At 47.4% G+C, this 22,062-nt stretch overlaps 1 protein-coding gene across 3 annotated transcripts in view; it reads left to right on the top strand.

Moving 5' to 3' along the window:
* The window catches only part of SPIRE1 (spire type actin nucleation factor 1), a 297,110-nt gene that overhangs the window by 169,442 nt on the left and 105,606 nt on the right, over window positions 1-22,062 (top strand). For 2 of the 3 annotated variants that reach the window (XM_033934119.1, XM_033934117.1), the window contains exon 6: window positions 6,771-6,935. In XM_033934119.1, the coding sequence (XP_033790010.1) occupies window positions 6,771-6,935 (165 nt within the window). The remainder of the gene's footprint in view (window positions 1-6,770; window positions 6,936-22,062) is intronic. The other variant, XM_033934118.1, reaches the window with a different exon arrangement.

Here is a 22,062-nt window from a genome sequence, read left to right as displayed (position 1 = left end):
CTCCTGAAGGTCTCTCTTTCACTAAATACATTAGACAACTGGGTAAAGATCTTCCTGTCAAATTAGAAGCAGACATGGAACCCAGAGCTGAATTCCTGGAGACATTGGATTTTGCTGAACCTCCCAAGGAACTCTTGAAGCTTCTATTTCATTATCTTCTTAAAGAGGTTCTCCTAAAGAACTGGGAAACTCTACTTTCCATCACTATAGCACCTAGAAAGATAGATTTCCTCTATATAATCATCTCTTGCTCGTGGTTTGATAGACCACAACTCCAGCATCAGTCGTTGCTGGTGGATTCCACCCTTAAGAAGTCTTCTAGTTCCAGAGTTTATGCTACGGCCTTTCCAGGTCATGAAGGCAGAACCATGGACAAGTTTGGCTGTTGTTTATACCAAAACTCTATGTTATCCAACAGAGTTTTAAACTATAATTTCTTTGTCTTTTTATTTCAGTTAGTTAAGAAGTTGACAGTCTTCGAACAATATATTCCGACTGCCCATCTTCCTAAATTTCAGCACATCACTCATTGCCTTCTACAAACCAGAAAGTATATGACATGTGCTGCTTTTAATGCATTCAAACTTTCATCCAGAGCTTCTGCCATGGCTGTGGCTATGAGAAGGCTTGCTTGGCTACGGGTCTCTGACATGGATATAAATCTTCAGGACCACTTGGCCAACATACCATGTGTGGGAGAGGAACTTTTTGGAGAAAAGATTGAAATGGCCACACAGAAACTTACCTAGCATGAGCAGAGTTGGAACACTTTGAACAAACCCAAGAAGTCTCAAACTGCTAAGCGTGCTCAAAAAGTCGACTTCTTACACTTATAAGAGACGGTATCCTGCCTCTTCTTCCTCTGCTAAACCACCACCTCAAAAGAGACAGAGATAGCAGAAATCTCAGAAACAACAACTGTCAGCTACTCAGAAGCTGGCTCAATCTTTTTGACCTGCTTCTGGAGAGCATAGTCAATATCCCAACTTTATAGCCTCTTCCTCTTCCCCATCAGAGGATGTCTTCCATCATTACAAGGGATCTTACAGTCATCAAGGAGTCATCTTCATTTCAAATCCATTCCTCCAAACCACCCTCCAAGAGAGTCCTCTTTTACATCTTAGCAGATGTCCCTTCTTCAACTCAGTGCCATAGAGAAAGTCCCCTCTGCTCAGAAAAATTAGGGGTTCTACTCCAGGTACTTCCTAATTCCAAAGAAGACGGGAGGTCTGCATTTAGTTCTCGACCTCCGTAATCTCAACAAATATCTAGTCAGAGAAAAGTTCTGCATGTTATCCCTAGAGACATTATATCCCCTTCTAGATCAAAACGAATGCCTGTGCTCTCTAGACCTCAGAGGCTTACATGCACATTTCCATACATCCCGACAACAGGAAATTTTTCTGTTTCCAGATAGCTCATCAGCATTATCAATACAAAGTTCTGCCGTTCGGCCATGCTTCCTATCCAAGAGTTTTTACAAAGTGCCTAGTAGTCATGGCAGAAACTCTCTGTACTTACAGTCTCCCAAGTGTTTCCCTATCTCGACGATTAACTAATAAAGGCCATATCTCCTCAGGCAATTTACTTAGCAACCGAACTGACCATTACTTTTCTTCAGCAACTTAGATTCGAAGTCAACTTTCCAAAGTCCCAACTTCAACCATTACAATATCTCCATTTCATAGCCATTCTCAATACCAATCAGTTACGGGCTTATCTTCCTCAACAAAAAAAAGATACTTTGACTCATCTTTGCAATCAAGTCTCCACTCTGCAGACCATTTCAGCCAGACAGATGAGGCTACTCAGGCCATGTGGCATCCACAGTCCATGTTATCCCATTCGCTCATCTACATCTCAGAACAGCTCAGTGGACCCTTGCATCTCAGTGGTCTCAAGCCTTTGACCCCCTTATCCCAAGGATCAATGTCGCTTCACCACTTCAGAAATCTCTTCAGTGGTGGATGAATTCCATCAATCTTTCCAGTCCTCACCATAGATGCATCCATTTATGCTTGGGGGGGCTCACCTGGACGGCCTCAAGACATAGAGTTACTGGACTTTGCAAGAAAAGTAATTTCATATCAACCTTCTAGAGTTAAAGGCTATTTGAGATGCTCAATACTTTTCAGAATTCTCTTTCCAACCACGTCATCCTAGTTCGAACGGACAACTAAGTCACGATGTATTACATCAACAAGCAGGGCGGCACGGGCTCTCTTCCTCTTTGTTGAGAAGCCCAATACATTTGGAATTGGGCAATCCCTTGCAACATATTCCTAAAGGCTATATATATTCAAGGGAAACAGAATGTAATTGCCATCAAACTCAGCAGATTCCTCTGGCCGCACAAGTGGACTCAACTCCAAAGTATTCCTTCACATCTTCCAGTTATGGGGAACTCCACAGATAGATCTATTTGTTTCTTTCTTCAATCACAAGCTGCCTCAATTCTTCTCCAGACAGTACTCACCGCAGTGTCTCGAGGCAGATGCATTCTTTCTGGATTGGACGAACAAGCTTCTGTTTATATTTCCGCCATTCCCTCTCATTCTGAAAACTTTAGTCAAACTCAAGCGAGAATCAGCTACCATGATTCTGATAGCTCCTCGGTGGCCCAGACAACCTTGGTTCTCCCTTCTACTTCAGATGATTGTCAAGGATCCAATTCTATTATAGATCTTTCCATTTCTACTCAGAGTCATGGATCCATGTTGCATCCCAGTCTGCAATCTCTACACTTGACAGCCTGATACACCTTTCGGTGTAACTTCAACAGATTATCATCTCTCTGATCCTGTTCAAGCCTTTATTACTACATCCAGAAAATCATCTACTCAGCAATGCTATCAACAGAAGTGGATACGTTTTACTTCCTGGTGTACTCTTCATCACCATGAACCTTCCTTCTCTTTACTTCCTTCAGTTGTGGATTATCTTCTCCATCTTTCTACTTCTGGCTTCAAAATCACTTTGGTTAAAGTCCATCTCAGTGCTATTAGTGCTTTCCATGCTCCTGTCAATGGCCACTCATCCTTTGGTTTCCAAGTTTATGAAAGGACTTTTGAAAGACAAACCTCCGCTAAAACCACCTCCAGTTGTCTGGGATCTTAATGTAGTCCTTGCCAAGTTGATGAAACCACCATTTGAGCCACTAGCGTCTACTCTTCTCAAGTTCCTCACTTAGAAAGTGTTTTTCTTGATTTCTGTCACTTCTGCTCATCGAGTCAGCAAACTTCAGGTATTGGTTTTCGACCCAACGTATACAGTATTTCACCATGACAAGGTGGTTCTCCCTTCAAATGACCTCATCCCTTGGGGCCTCTCTGGTCTAATTTGCCACAGGGCATTTAACCATCTCCCTATTTGAGCTTTACCCCTCTGACCTAGGCTTTGACTCATCAGGTTAGCATCATCTGCTATAAGGTGGCTTTAACTCTAACACCAGTGAGGGAGTGTTCTTAGGAGCACCTTTTGTTGTATCACTCACTCACTCACACATATTCATTGGGGGAATCCTGAAAATTTGGCAGTAAGACTTAATGGTAAAAAATGCAGAGTCATGCATTTGCGCCTCAAAAATCCAAAGGAATGTCCAGTATAAGGATAGAAGCATTTCTGTGCAAGAAAAAAGTATGGAATTTGTGGTGATCATATCTGATTATCTTAAAGTGGCCAAACAGGTATAAAAGGCAACAGCAAAAGGCAGAAGGGTGCTTTGATACATACAGAGAGTAATGGCCAGCAGGAAAAATGAAGTGATAGTGCCTTTGTATAAGTCTCTGGTGAGTATTTAGAGTATTGTGTATAATTTGGGGGATTATACCATTAAAAAGATTTAAGCAGGTTGGAGTTGGTCATGAGGGCAGCTATTAAAATGGTCAGTAGTTTTTGTCATAAAGTATATGGGGACAAGATCTCAACATGTACACTTTGGAAGAATGACAGCAGAGGTGGAGATATGGTAGAAATATTATATACCTCTCTGGCATAAATATACAGGAAGCGAGTCTCTGTCAACTGAAAGGAAGCTCTGGAATGAGGAGGCATAGGATAAAGATTAAAGGGGATAGACTCAGGAGCAATCTGAGGAAATGCTTATTTTCAAAAGGATGGTGGATGCATGGAATGGCCTTCTAGTGTTGATGGTGCAGATGAAGCAAGCAAATAGGTTCTCAAAGAGAAGAAATAATAGATGGCATGGATGAGCAGACTGGATAGATCATATGTTCTTTGGCATTTTCTATGTTTCTATGAAATCAGGAAGAAATATGAAAAATTAATATATATATTGCCTCAGGTTATAGAAGTTTGTAGATCTAATGATAAGAAGCATCTCAGGTTTGACTAATAAAACTGAGATTGATCAACTTTCCTAAGTTCTTCAACATGTGTGCAAGTGAATATTGTTGAAAAAATATGTAATGGAGACCCACAATATGCCAAAAAAGGCTTTGCCACCAACTTCCAAAGTTTATGTACCTGAGAAGACTACAAATTATACAAAATACAGCAATAAAAATTATTACCAATTCACAAAAATATGATTATGTCACACCTCTGTTACAAAAAGCACACTGGTTACCAATCTCACATAGAATAATTTATAAAATCGCACTGATAACCTGCGATCTTTGCACTTCTTCGGAGCTGTTTCCTCTGCAGCGGTCCCGCCCCTCTTCTGATGTCAGGGGGGGCAGGCCTACAAGTGGGGACAGGTCTTCAGGGGGAGGTACAGGCCTTCGGGGGGGACAGACCTACAAAGGAGGGGACAGGCAGGCAGACTTTCGTGGGGGATGCAGACCTTCAAGGGGGGGAAAGGCCTTCAGGGGTGGGATGCAGACCTTTAAGGGGGGGACAGGACTTTAGGGGAGAGGGGCCTTGGTGTAGAAGTACATGGAGGGAGGGAGGATAGGGGGGGGTTCAAAGAGACGCGCATATGCCAGACTTGGGGGGTAGAAATAATGGTTCTAAAAATAGAGGAGAGGGAGATAGATGATGGACCATGGGATTTAGGAATGAAAGTTACAAAAAGGGAGAGATGATGGACCCTGGAATGATGGGGAATGGGGGTAGATGCTGGATGAAAGGGTAGTTAAGAAAAGGTGGATCTGTGGAGGGAGACGAAAAAAAGGAAAGATGCCAGACCTCTTGGGGAGGGAAGGGAAACGGAAGGGGAGGACAGGGATGGCAGATGGATGGTTAGAACGGAGAAAGAAAAATGAAGGCGCCCCTGGCAAGCAAGTTATCAGAAGACAACCAGAGCCTGGGACCAAAAAGATTTGAATAATGATCAGGCAACAAAAGGTAGAAAAACTAATTTTATTTTCTGTTTTGTGATTACAATATGTCAGATTTGAAACGTGTATCCTGCCAGAGCTGGTGTTAGACCACAAACGTGAGCTAGGATTTAACAGAGAGGAAAAGTCTTTTTTGTTTGTTTATTTTGTTTACACCACAGCGCCAGTGTGGTTAGGAGAAGGCAAATGGGGTGAAGAGGCGGTAAAATAAACCCATCAGGATGTTTGAACAAAAAAAACAAAACACTCAATTGGGTAGGAAAATCGAATCGAATCGAAAAACCAATTCAATAGGTTGAATTGAAATCGAATCAAAATTTTTTTTCCTGAATCGGGCAGCACTAATCACTACCCTCTGTCGCCTTCCAGTCAACTGATTAGTCCAAGATTTTGTTCATAATGTTGCAAAATTGTTCTACTATTGGTGAAATTCTTTAAGCATTCTTTAATTAACCATAGAACTCCAATTAATACGTAAGTTTCCCTCTTAGATTATTGTTTGTATTTAGACCCATTGTAAGGTATTGTACTTAGACTCATTGTATTGTATTGTATTTAGACTCATTGTAATGTATTGTATTGTATTGTATTTAGACTCATGGTACGGTATTGTAAGTTGACTTATTGTATTGTATTAAGACCTTTTGTTATTCGCTGAATGTCCAGCCTTCTTACAATGTAAACCGCCTAGAAGTCGCCTGACTATGGCGGTATAGAAAAATAAAGTTATTATTATTATTATAATTAAATGTATGAATTTTCCAAGTATATGTACATATCAGCTTCCATTTTATCCACAAATGTGTGTAGGAGTAAGTTCACTTCTGGTTCCGGCCTCACTTTCATTTCCAGTCTTAGCCCTACCATTGGTTCTACTTCTTTGTTGTCTACAAATTGAGCCCTGTGATATGTGTGTGTGTATATATAAATATCAATTGTATAACAGCATGCTTACATTTACATATAAGTTATGCAAGTAAATGTATAGAATATGGGCACTTTCACAGTAAGTGCACACTTCTGCTTGTATTGAAGGAGGCATCAAAATGACTAAGCACTGTTCTCTGAGAGTGCAGCACATAAATGCAAGAGGGGACATATACATGGGCGGAGCAAGGGTAGGGCTTAGAGAATAGTATCCTTACTTACACCCTTGCCACATTTACTCACTTGTTGTTATGCCAGGTCTGTGGCTTGTATAACTGCAGGCATATAACTGTAAGGCACACTGATAATCAGGTCATAACTGATAATTTATAACAGAATCTAGGCATCCAAATACCATTATAGAACAGGCTCTTAACTGCACAGCATTGGGGTACCTAAAAAGAGGTGCCTAGTTATAGAGTAAAATTTGTAATAATTTATAATTATTTTCTTTTGTGAATCATCTAACTAAAATTGGAATGATGAATTTAGAAATACTAAGAAACACTGTTTCTGAAATGATGTTCTTTGACTCTCCAGGCCCGGTTCTGGGTACAGGTGATGCGAGATTTACGAAACGGTGTAAAGCTAAAGAAGGTGCAGGAGCGTCAGTACAACCCACTTTCCATAGAGTATGAGCTGACTCCCTACGAGATGCTGATGGATGACATCCGTTCCAAACGCTATACACTGCGTAAGGTGATGGTAAGCTGAGTCTCCTGGACTGGGGGCTAAGGGTGGTGTCCTTCTCTGCTGTCAAAACTGGCTTTTAGTCTGGGTGCACAGTGGTTTTATTGACCTTTGAATGCTTTATAGAATAGATGAATTAAACCATTAAAGCTCTGTGTTAAAGAGGCTATAGTTGAGAGTGAATATCTGGGTGCCTGCTGCCAGTGTTTTAGGCTCAGCTGATTAATTGTGGATACATAAAAATTGCCATACTGGGACAGACAGAAGGTCCATCAAGCTCAGTATCCTGTTTCCAACAATGGCCAACCCAGATCCCAAGTAGCAAAACAGATTCTATGTTGCTTATCCTAGGAATAAGCAGTGGATTTCCCCAAGCCATCTCAATAATGGCCTCTTTTAGAAAATTATCCAAACCTTTTCAAAACCCCGCTAAGCTAACTGATTTCACCACATTCTCTGGCAGTGAATTCCAGAGTTTAATTACACGTAGTCATGCTGCACACCTTTGTCATTTGATGATTCTTTGATGTCCCCTTTCTCCCCTACAGCAAGTTTCTTCAGGAATACATTATATTAATCACCAAGCAAGTCATATCTCACTTGCCAACAGTACGAATTGATGCTTGTTACAGACTTGGTTATTGTCCTGTTTGTAAAGCATGTAATACTGTTTTGCACCCTATGCCAAAAAAGGAAATTATGGCAGCAGTCCCAGACAGGAAATACCCACTGTAAAGAAATTATTTTATCATGTTTCATTGTTCAAATCACCTATTCCTTTTATGTGTCATTTAATGATTTGTATGTGGTATAGGGCAAGTTGCCAGAAGCTGCTGAAATATTAAGATTTCAGAATTACTGCTCCAGTTTGTCAGATAGCAAAACTCTCTTATGCTCATCTTGGTGTATGCTGGAGGAAATGGCTCACAACATGTACAAATTTCATTAAAATTTATTTCAGCTTATATGTGACACCTTCATATTGAACTAACTAAATGCATCTTTGACAATCTGTTGAAAGGTATTTTGCCTTCATTAGCTTAGCAAAGAAACAATGCACTTTTGCTGAGTTCAAATAAGACCAACTCATTTAGTTTTTAGGTTGTCTAGATATGCAACTCAACCCCTTTCCCTGAGCTGTTTTACACATGCAGAAAATCTAAAATCTGGATGAGTTTGTACTATTTAAACCAGTGATAATTTTATTGTTTCCTTATTGACTGATGAAGAGAGGATAACTCTTGAAAACGTAAGTTAGTCCAATAGGAAGGTGTCACCTATAGCTTGACTGTTGACCTTTATTTTCACATATCCAAGTTGACTAACACAAAAATCACAATTCTCTTTCATTCAGCTTATATGATGCTGCATTCTAAATGAAACTACTGTCTTTTTTCAACATGGACAAGGACGGGCCCAGATAAAATGGAGCTATACAGTGGGTTAAGATAGACAGAAATTATATTTATTAAAGATGTCAGGTAGGGGGCTCCTCTTTAATTCACAGGTGGGAGAGAAAGTAAACATAAAGCTAGTTTTTAGATGTAAAAATGTTTTCTCGTGGCCTGCTCCTGTAGGGCCAGGGCATGCACTACTGTTTATCAGCAAGGTAGCACATGTCGTTTGACTCTGGTCCAAATCCTCATAGTTACCAATTCAGCCAGGCCATAGATACAATTATCCCAGGACAAGCAGGCAGGTATTCTCACTAGTGGGTGATGTCATCCGACAGAGCCCCGATACGGACGTCTCACAAGCATGTCTTGCTTGAAGAAACTCAGAAGTTTCGAGATGCCCGCACTGCGCATGCGCCAGTGCCTTCCCGCCCGACGGTCCGGGCGTGTCTCCTCAGTTCTTTTTCTTCCGCGGAGCTGAGAAGTTTACTTCAATTCTGCGCCCATTGAATCTGTTTTTTGCCTTCTATTTTGCCGCAGGTTGGGTTTTTTTGGCTCTCCCAAGCATTTATTTCTTTCTTTGATTTCTTTTTTCAAAAAAAAAAAAAAAAAAATTTCTTCGCCCGACACCGGGTCGGCCGCGGGGCTGGGGCCCCGCGCCTTCGACCTTGCGGCGGAGATTTTCCGGCCTATGTCCCGGCCGATCACTGGTTTTAAAAAGTGTAGCACGTGCCAGTGCGCGATTTCGCTTACGGACCCGCATCGACGCTGCCTACAGTGTCTGGGTCCTGATCACCTTCCGAAATCGTGCCGGCCTTGCTCCACTCTAACGGCGCGTGCGTTTAAGCGCCGCTGTCTGCTGTGGGAGTCCATGTTCAAGATGGAAGCTTCGTTGGATCCTTCAGCTTCGACATCAACTGGTGCTTCGACTCCGTCGGCGAAGCCCTCTGCCTCCCCGGCCGCTTCGGGCCTTCTGAAACCGGCATCGTTCACGCCGGTTTCTGCCTCGACCTCGGTGCCGGTGCCTTCCTCCGTCTCCTCGGAACAGGTATCGACCCCTACAGTTCCACTGGTGGTGCTTAAAGTGCCGAAGACTGGCAAGCAGAAGCACACAACACCGAAAGAGCGCGGAGACCGTGCGGAAGGGCCCCCTTTTGGTGCGGATCCCTCCATATCGGCTTCGCTGAAGTCCCTTCTAGAGGCTCAGTTTGTGGAACTCATGTCCACCATGGGACCCCGGCTGATTGCCTCGATCCAAGGTGACCTCCAAGTTCCGGTTCCAAGGGGCGGGCCGCCCCCTCCTCCTCCTCTGCCGCAGCGCCGCACAACCTCGTTGCTCGGCGAGGAGGAGCGGCGGGCGGTGTCCGATTCGAGGCGATCCTCGGTTAGTGCCATGCCTCTCTTGGAACAGATTCACTCGAGGAAGGCCTTCCTTAGCGATATGCCTCCCTTGGAGCCTATCCCCTCGAGGAAAGCTTCCCTTGGCGACTTGCCTCCCTTGGAGCCTATTACCCCGCCCCATGACACGGTGTGGCGTCCCCCTTCGAGACCTCCCAGTCCTGGGCATAGCAGGAAGCAGGACGAGTTCTTCCGAACCCCCTATCAAACCTGGGCGGCTTCTGGGGAGGCTCCGACTCTTCCGCCTCTCCGATCGACGGCCTCGAGTCCGATCTGCTCCTTGGAGGCTTCTGGGGACAAGTATTCTCACAGGCGGGCTCGCTCCCCTTCCAGACACCGAGAGGGGCATCGATCCAGACACTCCTCGAGGCATTCCTCTCGGCACTCAACCGTCTCGTCTCAGAAAAAATTGCCTCGAATGGGGTATGCTGCTTCGGCTAGGTCTCCTCCTCCGGGCCCGGAGTTCGAGGACCCCGAGGTTTTTTACTCGCCCTGCTGTTCACAGGCCTCGGTGGAGCCCGATGCCTCGTCTTCTTCTAGTCCTTCTCGAAGACCGGCGCTGGCAGACCAACTGTCTTTTTCCTCATTTCTCAGACAAATGGCGGATGACATGGACATTACCCTTGATGCTGGGTCTCGATACTCCAAGGAGTACCTCAATACCATGCACTTGCCTCGTCCTCCAGCCGAGTCCTTGCGCCTTCCTCTGCATAAGCTCCTCGATCAGACCTTCATGAGGTGCTTTGAGTCTCCTTACTCTATTCCTGCGGTTCCTGGAAAATTGGATGCTCGATACCGCACGGTGCATCATAAGGGCTTCGAGGGACCTCAGCTTTCTCATCAGTCCCTCCTGGTCGAATCCTCGCTCAAGCGGTCTCATCCTGGTCAAGTGTATGCTTCCGTGCCTCTGGGCCGCGAGGGCAGAACCATGGATAAGTTTGGTCGACGCATCTATCAGAATTCTATGATGGCCTCCCGAGTCCTGAATTACAATTTCCACTTTGCCACCTACTTGGAATTCTTTCTGCCTGTGCTTCGGAAGTTCACGCCCTACATCGAGTCCCAGGCTCGGTTTGAGGAGGTGGTTGCTTCGCTGTCCCAGCTTCGTCTTCAGTTAATGCAATCTGCCTATGATGCTTTTGAGCTCTTGGCCCAAGCAGCGGCCTGCTCTGTGGCGATGCGCCGTTTGGCCTGGTTGAGAACCATTGACATGGACCCGAATCTTCAGGACCGACTAGCAAACGTCCCGTGTGCTGGGGCGGATCTTTTTGACGAATCCATCGAGACAGTCACGAAGAAATTGTCTGATCATGAAAAGTCCTTCCAGTCCATTCTTCGGCCGAAGCCTAAGCCTCAACAGTCTCGACCCTCTCGACCGCCGTTGATCTATCAACGGTGTTATCAGCCGAGGCAAGCTCCACCTGCGAGACAACCTGCGAAACGGCAGCCTCCTCAGAAGGGTCAGCCGAAGTCTCAGCCGGCTGCTGTCCCTAAGGCTCCTCAGCCTTTTTGACTGTCTCGTCGAGGGCATAACCAGTCTCGTTCTGCCTCCCCCTGTTTTTCCCATCGGAGGGCGTCTCCATCATTTTTATCATCGATGGGAGGCCATAACCACCGACCTCTGGGTCCTTACTATCGTCAGAGAGGGATACTCTCTTCAATTCCAGCGGGTCCCTCCAGACCACCCTCCAAGAGAGTATCCTTCCAACTTGACGCAGGCCGCCCTTCTTCTTCAGGAAGCTCAGGCTTTGCTCCGGCTTCGGGCCATTGAGCCGGTCCCGGAGGACCAACTGAATCAGGGGTTTTACTCCCGGTACTTCCTTGTTCCGAAGAAGACGGGCGACCCATTTTGGACCTCAGGGTCCTCAACAAATTCCTAGTCAAAGAGAGGTTTCGCATGCTGACCCTTGCTTCTCTTTACCCCCTCCTCGAGCAGAACGACTGGTTATGCTCTCTGGATCTCAAGTAGGCCTACACTCACATTCCCATTCATCCGGCCTCTCGCAAATTCCTCAGATTTCGAGTGGGACATCTGCATCTGCAGTATCGAGTGCTTCCATTCGGTCTGTCTTCGTCTCCCAGGGTCTTCACAAAGTGTCTGGTAGTGGTAGCTGCGGCTCTCCGGAACCAGGGTCTTCAGGTATTTCCCTACCTCGACGACTGGCTCATCAAGGCTCCCTCGGCCTCGGAGGTCATCTCGGCGACCTTGTCCACGATTCTGTTCCTGCAAAGTTTGGGATTCGAGATCAACTTTCCCAAGTCTCATCTGCACCCTACGCAGTCGCTTCCCTTCATTGGGGCGATTCTGGATACCATACGTCTCAGAGCATTTCTCCCTCCTCAGCGCATGGAGGCTCTTCTTCATCTCTGCCAGTCTGTATCTTCTCGCCAGTCCATCTCGGCGAGACACATGATGGTCCTCCTGGGCCACATGGCCTCTACAGTTCATGTGACGCCGTTGGCCAGACTCCATCTCAGAATTCCTCAGTGGACCCTGGCGTCTCAATGGAGTCAGGTGTCGGATCCGTTGACTCGACACATCACCGTCACTCCTGCTCTTCGGCAGTCTCTACTTTGGTGGATGACCTCTTCGAATCTATCCAGAGGTTTGCTGTTTCATTCTCCTCCCCACCAGAAGGTACTCACGACCGATTCCTCGACCTATGCATGGGGAGCACATCTGGATAGGCTTCGCACTCAGGGATTCTGGACCGGTGCGGACCGACTCCATCAGATCAATCTTCTGGAGCTCAGGGCCATCTACAATGCTCTTCAAGCTTTTCAACATCTGCTTCACGACATGGTGGTCCTCATTCGCACAGACAACCAAGTAGCCATGTACTATGTCAACAAGCAGGGGGGCACGGGCTCGGCCTCCCTCTGCCAGGAAGCTCTCAGGGTCTGGGATTGGGCGGTTCGCCACAATGCCTTCCTCAAAGCTGTCTACATTCAGGGGAAGGAAAATGTCTTGGCGGACAACCTAAGTCGTCTTCTCCAGCCTCACGAATGGACACTCCATTCCAAGCCCCTTCATCAGATCTTTGCACAATGGGGGACGCCTCAAATAGACCTCTTTGCGGCTCCCCACAACTTCAAGCTGCCTCAATTCTGCTCCAGGATCTACGATCCTCATCGTCTCGAGGCGGATGCCTTTCTGCTGGATTGGGGGAATCGCTTTCTGTATGCGTTTCCTCCCTTTCCTCTCATTCAAAAGACTCTGGTCAAGCTGAAGTCCGACCATGCCACCATGATTCTGATTGCTCCTCGGTGGCCCAGACAACCTTGGTTCTCCCTTCTGCTTCAACTCAGCAGCAGGGAGCCATTCCTTCTTCCAGTGTTTCCTTCACTGCTTACTCAGCATCAGGGATCTCTGCTTCATCCCAATCTGCAGTCTCTCCACCTGACAGCTTGGTTCCTCTCAACGTAACTCCTCACCAGTTTTCCCAGGTGGTGAGGGATGTTTTGGAGGCTTCCAGGAAGCCTGCTACTCGTCAATGCTACTCCCCAAAATGGTGTGTTTCTTCCTGGTGTGTTTCCAATTCTAAGGAGCCTCAACGAGCCTCCCTATCCTCTGTATTGGACTATCTTTTACACCTGTCTCAGTCTGGTCTCAAGTCGACATTTATACAAGTCCACCTGAGTGCTATTGCGGCTTTCCATCAGCCTCTACAAGGGAAACCTCTCTCTGCTCATCCTGTGGTTTCCAGATTTATGAAAGGACTTTTTCATGTTAATCCTCCTCTCAAACCTCCTCCTGTGGTTTGGGATCTCAATGTTGTCCTTTCTCAGCTTATGAAACCTCCTTTTGAGCCTCTCAACAAGGCTCCACCAAAGTTTCTCACTTGGAAAGTGGTTTTTCTTGTGGCCCTCACATCTGCTCGCAGGGTCAGTGAGCTTCAGGCCCTGGTGGCGGACCCGCCTTTCACAGTCTTCCATCATGACAAGGTGGTCCTCCGCACTCATCCAACGTTCCTACCTAAAGTGGTCTCTGAATTTCATCTCAACCAATCCATTGTACTTCCGGTGTTTTTTCCAAAGCCTCATTCTCATCCTGGAGAATCTGCTCTTCACACTCTGGACTGTAAACGTGCTTTGGCTTTCTACTTGGATCGCACCAAACCACACAGAACTGCTCCTCAACTATTCGTCTCCTTTGATCCAAACAAGTTGGGATGACCTGTATCAAAGCGCACCATCTCCAACTGGATGGCAGCTTGTATCTCTTTCTGCTATGCCCAGGCGGGATTACCCCTTCCCAGTAAGGTCACCGCCCATAAGGTCGGAGCAATGGCAGCCTCTGTAGCCTTCCTCAGATCGACACCGATTGAGGAGATTTTAAGGCTGCCACTTGGTCCTCGGTTCATACATTCACCTCTCATTATTGTCTGGATACTTTCTCCAGAAGGGATGGACAGTTTGGCCAAATAGTGTTACAAAATCTATTCTCCTAAGTTGCCAACTCTCCCACCATCCCATTGAGGTTAGCTTGGAGGTCACCCACTAGTGAGAATACCTGCCTGCTTGTCCTGGGATAAAGCAATGTTATTTACCGTAACAGTTGTTATCCAGGGACAGTAGGCAGCTATTCTCACGTCCCACCCACCTCCGCTGGGTTGGCTTCTCTGCTAGCTACCTGAACTGAGGAGACACGCCCGGACCGTCGGGCGGGAAGGCACTGGCGCATGTGCGGTGCGGGCATCTCGAAACTTCTGAGTTTCTTCAAGCAAGACATGCTTGTGAGACGTCCATATCGGGGCTCTGTCGGATGACATCACCCACTAGTGAGAATAGCTGCCTGCTGTCCCTGGATAACAACTGTTACGGTAAGTAACATTGCTGTCTGCAAGGTCCCGAGTTGAACTTGGCCTACCTGAAAATTGCAGTTGCAGTTCACACATATGTGGTGGAGGTATATACGCTCGGGCATCGCTGCTTTTCTATGGGCTTCCTTATGGGCTATGCCCTGAGCTTTTATATTTCCTGAACCATGCCCTCCTGGCTCTACTCCTCCCATATCACTTCTACTCTGGGTGGGACTGAGTTTTAAGGAAGTTCTGCCACTGTGAAGGAGTGTCATTAAGGGGGGGAGGGGTTGTTTCCTATAGACATCCTCACATACCCTCTTCCTCAGCTCAGTCAAGCCGGGTTGAGCACCTGCTATATCAGAAGGATCCACCTCCCAAGACAAAAAAAAAAAATCAGCATTTGCATGATCTTGTCCCATGTGATGTTGCACCTCAAAAAGGACTAGAGGCTGAGAAACCACCGAATGATGCTGTTCCACTTCACACTTAACAATGGGTATGTGTTTACGGGTACTTATCATGTCTACACGTCACTCGCGCAAATCGGCCACGTCAACACGTTGCTTCTCAGACTTAATATACGTCAGTACATCGCACCCCTTCTATTTCTCCGACATCGTTGCCAATGTTCACAACTCATTTCAGGTTTACACGGCTAAGGTAAGCACGGCTCTCTCTCTTTTTTCTAGATTTGAGTTTGCTCACACTCATTTCATCACTCATTTCATAGCGATTACTGGTTTTAACCAGGTATGATGTATGTTCACCATATGAGTTTTATTTCTGTGCACTTGAGTCAATTTTATGGGAGCTGTTTTGCATCTTACCCCCTTTTTTTGTGGTTGGTTTGCCTTTAGATTGTCTCTAGGCATGCCGTCTGTTTTCAGGAAATCCTTTTGCAGCCCCCACCCCTTTTTGTCATGCCACGGTATTTACTTGACTTTCTATTCATCATATTATCACCAATCTGTCTGTCTCACTATCAGGGCCAGATTAACCACTAGACCAAGTAGGCACGTGCCTAGGGCCCAAAATGGTTAAGGGGGCCCACTGAAGGAGACCACTCCAAAAAAAAAAAAAATTCAGACGGCGACAGCCCGGTCCCCCCGCAGCGATCGGCAACACCGCCCCCCCCCTTCGATCGGCGAAACTGGACCCCCCCCCTCCTTGATTGGCAAAACAGGGCTGGCGACTGCTTTCTCCCGCTGCTGCTGAAGCCTGTAAATAACTTTAACAGACGCCGCGGGGCTCTAACAGTGCGCGTGACGCTACCGGCTTCCCTCCTCCTCTGTCAACCAAATGGGAAGTTACTTCATGAGGGGGGAGGAAGGAGGAAGGAAGCCGTCGGCAGCACGCGCACTGTTAGAGCCCCGCGGCGTGTGTTAAAGTTATTTACAGGCTTCGGCAGCGGTGGGAGAAAGCAGTCGCCGGCCCTGTTTCGCCGATTGAGGGGGGTGGGGGGCCCTGTTTCTATGATCGAGGGGGGGGCCCCGGTGTTGCCAAACGCTGCGGGGGAAAGGGGGTTCGGCAAAGGCAGGAGAAAGCAGTAAATGAGTGGGGAGGGGAAGATGGAAGGGCAGTAGAAGTACATTATGTTGGAGCATGGGATGAGAGGGAGGGAGAGAAGGGAAAATATTGGACAAGGGCAGGAGGGGTGCTAGATCATAGAGTGACAGGGGGAAGAGAACAACAGGAAAGAGAGTGGAAGCAATCTTTGACCCTGAGGGGGAGGGAAGAGAGAGGTGGTGAGATGATTGATCATGGGGAGAGGGACAGAAGGGAATAGAGATGGGATAGGAAGATAGTGAAGGAAAAAGGACAGGGAGATGTCAGGAGAGGAGATTCTGGGCTACAAGAATGGAGGGAGGGGATATGCTGGAAACTGAAATTGTGGGACCGACCAAGGGACAGGGGTGGCAAGGACATGAATGAGAGGAAGATAACCTCTAGCTCCTCACCGCTGCTGCTTTCCCACATGCACCTGACGCTGACGGCACAAGTTCTTCCCACTTCCATCATCTGCCCTCTTCTCTCCCTCCCTCTACCCAGGCAATTCACTGAGGGGGGCAGGATAACTGATGGAATTGCCTGGGGTAGAGGGAGGGAGAGAAGAGGGCAGATGATGGAAGTGGGAAGAACTTGTGCCGTCAGCATCAGGTGCATGTGGGAAAGCAGCAGCGGTGAGGAGCTAGAGGTTATCTTCCTCTCATTCATGTCCTTGCCACCCCTGTCCCTTGGTCGGTCCCACAATTTCAGTGGAATTGCCTCACCACTGCCTCACCACTGTTGCTGCTTTCCCACATGATGAATGGGGGGAAGAAGATAGGGTTAGTGAGATAGAGGAGGGATGAAGGAAAGGGGTGGCAAGCTGTGAGTAGACACAGTGAAAAGAGGGAAACTGAGGACTGAAAAATAAGAAATAATTTAATTTAGACGGAGGCAGGAAATAGAGAAGAAAAGGAAAGAGAGAAGAGAATTCCCAGAAACAGGGGAGACAATATCAGATCTGAGTGGAGGAAATGAGAAGAGAGAGACACTAAAAACCACAGGGGGGAGAGAAGGAGAGATGGAATGAGAGATATGTCTATCCATGGGGGGAACAGAGGGAAGATGATGGATGCTAAACCAAAGAGGGGCAGGGGGAGCAGAAGGAGAGATGGCAGAGGGAGGTAGAGATTTTCTGGAAAGGGCAGACACTGGATAGAAGGAAGCGAATGATAAGAACAGAGGTAGAAAAAAAAAAGTCTATTTTTTATTTTATTGCTTTAGGATAAAGTAGTATTTTAGCTGTGTTGATAAATGTTTAGAAATAGAAATGGTGATCCTTTTATTGGACTAATTTTAATATATTTTTGGCTAACTTTCAGAGACCAAATTCTCCTTCCTCAGGTCAGGACAGGATACTGTAACAGTAGTATACTTTATCCCAGGACAAGCAGGCAGCATATTCTTGACTGATGGGTGACGGCACCGACGGAGCCCCGGTACGGACACTTTTAGAGTGATTGCACTCTAAGAACTTGGAAAGTTCTAGAGACCGCACCGCGCATGCGCGAGTGCCTTCCCGCCCGACCCCGACGCGCGGTCCCTCAGTTTCTTAGTTTCCGCGGAGCTAAGAAGTCGCATTTTCAACGGCTGTTGAAATATTTTTTTCATTCGCCTTCCCGCTCGCGTAAACTTTCTCGGGTTCTTTTTGCCCTTCCTTTTTTCTTTCTTTAAAAAAAAAAAAAAAAAATTTTTCTCTTGTTTTTGTCAAGTTTCTTGATTTGACCCGGCGGGGCCTACTGCCATCATCGAGGCCTCGGCCTTCGATTTGACAGAAGCCGTTTTTACGTTCATGCCCCCCCAGCCCGGGTTCAAGAAGTGCCAGCGGTGTGCACGGCCTATTTCCCTGACAGACCCGCACAACTGGTGCCTTCAGTGTCTGGGTCCAGAACATCAGGCCTCTACCTGCACCCGCTGTGCCACTTTGAAAAAGCGGACTCTCAAAAATCGAGAGATACAGCAGAAACTGCTTTTCGGCACCGACATGTCCGACCCCGCGTCTTCGGCGCCGGTCTCGGTACCTGTTTCGTCGGCACCCACCTCATCGACGCCACGCGATCCCGCGTCGACGTCGCAGCATGCAGGTAAGCCGGCTAAGAAGCCTTCCCCGCTGGAACGTCCTCCGGTCTCCATTGCAGAGAGCCCAATCCTGCCGACCGTGAGACGCCAGCGGAAGCGCTCCGCCCCTATTGAGGTGAGTCCCTCGACATCGGGCTCCTCATCTCCGGGGCGTCGAGCGGCACCGCAGGTACCGCAGAAGAAAAAAGCGGTACCGGTGCCCTCCCTTGATGATCGCATTGCGGCCATCTTGCAGGTACAGCTGAAGGAACAGCTCAAACAACTCCTTCCAGCTCTCCTGACACCGAGCCCTCCGGTATCGGTCCCCACTGAGCCACCGGTACCGATCGTGGAACACCCAGTATTGTCACCAACCACTCCTTCGGTACCGGTACACTTGACCTCATCGACATCGATGCCTGTCCTTGCACCGGAGTCTAGGTCTCATCACCAATCGGTACAGACATCGGCTCCGGTGCGACCGATAACATCGCCCGGTACCGCGTCGGTGAGGTCGGGTAAGTCGGTACAGAAGTCCCGACACCGAGAACCATCCACCCCTGAGTCTCGGGACCGTGGTCCCCATGTTCGAGACCCTGATCTGTGGGGCGACTCTGAAGAACCTCTTCAGTCAGAAGGGGAGTGTTCATCAGAGGAAGACGAGCCTGTTCTCCAGGATATTTCCTCCAAACCTGATTCCACCTCTTTCTCTTCTTTTTTAAGAGATATGTGTGAATCTCTTTCCATTCCTTTGGAGGCTGAGTCTAAAAAGTCCAAAGCTTTTTTGGACGCTCTTGATTTTGACCAGCCTCCAAAGGAATTCTTGAAACTCCCTTTACACGACATCCTGAGGGAGACCTTTTACAAGAATCTGGAGACTCCTCTTACTATCCCGGGAGCTCCTCGCAAATTGGATTCCCTTTATAAAGTAATCCCCATTCCTGGTTTTGATAAACCACAACTCTCTCATGAGTCTCTTCTTGTAGAATCTACCCTCAAGAAGTCCTTGGGAGCTAGTGTCTATGCCTCTGTCCCTCCTGGCAGAGAGGGTAAAGCCATGGACAAGTTCGGTAAGCGACTTTACCAGAATGCGATGCTTGCTAATCGTTCTGGTAACTATGCTTTTCATTTTTCATTTTATTTAAAGCATCTCCTTACCACCATGGCTTCCTTTGAGCAGTACCTTCCTGTGGGGAATCGTGAGGCTTTCCATCAGTGCTCTTCAGCTCTTTTCCAGCTCAGAAAATTCATGGTAAGGTCTATATATGACACTTTTGAGCTTACCTCTAGAGCAACAGCCATATCTGTAGCCATGCGCCGTTTGGCTTGGCTCAGAGTCTCTGAGCTTGATGTTAATCATCAAGACCGGTTGGCTAATGCCCCATGTTTAGGGGATGAGCTGTTCGGAGATTCTATGGACTCAACGACCCAGAAGCTTTCGGCTCATGAAACCCGCTGGGATACCCTTCTTAAGACCAAGAAGAAACCTCCACCTTCACGGCCATTCAGACAGCAAACGGCCTATCAGCGGCGTTTTGTGGCTCGTCCCTTACAGCCTTCCACTCAGCAACCTAGGAGGCAGCGTCAACAGCAGCGGCAAACACCTAGGCCTCAGCAGCAACAACAAGCTAAGCCGCCTCCTCCACAAAAATCGACTCAGCCCTTTTGACTTGATCCTCGAGGGCATAGCCAGCGTTCAACCATCTCCTCTCCTCCCTCAACCGATAGGAGGACGTCTATCTTTCTTTCTCAGCCGGTGGGAAGTTATCACTTCGGACCAGTGGGTCCTCAACATCATCCGCCACGGCTACTCTCTCAACTTTCACACCCTTCCGGGCCAAAGTCTACCAAAAGAGTCTGCTTTGCACACTCCTCAATCTGCCCTCCTTTGTCAGGAGGTTCAGTCCCTCCTGCTTCTAAACGCCATAGAGGAAGTTCCTCTGGACCAAAGAGGGCAAGGATTTTACTCCCGGTATTTTCTAGTCCCCAAGAAAACAGGAGACCTCAGACCAATTCTAGATCTACGAGATCTCAACAAATGTTTGGTCAAAGAAAAATTCAAGATGCTATCTCTAGCTACGCTTTATCCTCTCCTCGATCACAACGACTGGCTATGCTCTCTCGATCTCAAAGAGGCCTACACTCACATTCCAATTCATCCGGCCTCCAGACAGTACCTTCGCTTCATGATCAATCACTGTCATTACCAATACAGAGTGCTCCCCTTCGGTCTTGCCTCCTCTCCAAGAGTGTTCACAAAATGTCTGGTAGTGGTGGCAGCGTTTCTCCGCTCCCACCACCTTCAGGTTTTTCCCTACCTGGACGATTGGTTAATCAAGGCCATTTCATCTCAGACTGTTCTTCTGGCCATCAACCAGACCATCTTATTTCTACAACTAATGGGGTTCGAAATCAATATACCCAAGTCTCACCTTCTGCCTACACGAAGACTTCAATTCATTGGAGCGGTACTGGACACGGTCCAGATGAGAGCCTTCTTGCCGGACAACCGTCTTCACAACCTCCAATCACTCTGTCAGCAGGTTCTGTCCCAGCACTCCATTTCTGCAAAGCAGATGATAATTCTCTTGGGTCACATGGCCTCCACAGTTCATGTCACACCCCTGGCACGGCTTCACCTGCGCACTCCTCAATGGACCCTGGCTCTCCAGTGGTCTCAAGCGACAGACTCTTGCTCACGACACATATCTGTGACATCATCTCTTCGTCAGTCTCTGCAATGGTGGTTGATATCCTCAAATCTCTCCAGGGGCCTTCTGTTTCATCTGCCTCCTCATCATCTGGTCATCACCACCGACGCCTCCCCTTATGCATGGGGAGCTCATCTGAACGAGTTCCAAACTCAGGGCCTTTGGACTCCTCAGGAAAAGAAGCATCACATCAATTTCCTGGAACTCAGGGCAATGTTCTATGCCCTCAAGGCCTTCCAACACCTTCTATTTCCGCAAGTCCTTCTAATTTGCACAGACAACCAGGTGGCTATGTACTACATCAACAAGCAAGGGGGAACGGGCTCTCGCCTCTTATGCCAGGAAGCCCAGAGAATCTGGTCTTGGGCATCCTCGCGCCGCTTATTCCTGAAAGCGATTTACATTCAGGGAGAACAGAACTACTTAGCGGACAAGCTCAGCAGAGTTCTCCAACCCCACGAATGGACTCTCGACCCATCGACTCTGCAGTCCATCTTCGCACAATGGGGCACTCCTCAGGTGGACCTTTTTGCAGCTCCTCACAATCATCAGCTGCCCCAATTCTGCTCCAGACTTTACTCTCCTCACCGTCTGGCAGCGGATGCGTTTCTTCTGGATTGGTCCAATCTGTTCCTTTATGCTTTCCCTCCTCTGCCTCTCATGCTTCGGACCTTGTTCAAATTAAAGAGGGAACGAGCCACCATGATCCTGATTGCACCACGGTGGCCCAGACAGCATTGGTTCTCCATTCTACTTCAACTCAGTTCCAGGGATCCATTTCTACTTCCACTGTTTCCATCTCTGCTTACACAAGATCAGGAAACCCTCCTCCATCCCAACCTGCAATCTCTACACCTGACAGCTTGGTATCTCTCGGGCTGACTTCAACTGATCTTTTGTTATCTCAGCCTGTTCGCTCCATCTTGGACGCCTCCAGGAAACCAGCCACTCTGCAATGTTACTATCAAAAGTGGACGAGGTTTTCTTCTTGGTGTCTCCTACATCATCATGACCCCAAGTCTCTTGCTGTGGAACCTCTATTGGATTATCTGCTTTCTCTGTCTACTGCTGGTCTCAAGTCTACTTCCATCAGAGTTCATCTCAGTTCCATTACGGCTTTTCATGAGCCAGTCCAGGGGAAACTCCTTTCAGCTCATCCCCTGGTCTCCAGATTCATGCGAGGTCTTTTCAATCTGAAACCACCTCTCAAAGCACCTCCGGTGATCTGGGA

The sequence above is a fragment of the Geotrypetes seraphini genome, chromosome 2, assembly GCF_902459505.1.
Source record: "Geotrypetes seraphini chromosome 2, aGeoSer1.1, whole genome shotgun sequence".
Lineage (NCBI taxonomy): Eukaryota > Metazoa > Chordata > Amphibia > Gymnophiona > Dermophiidae > Geotrypetes > Geotrypetes seraphini.
The sequence above is the reverse complement of the archived record's forward strand: the minus strand, read 5'-3'. Positions and strand labels throughout refer to the sequence as shown.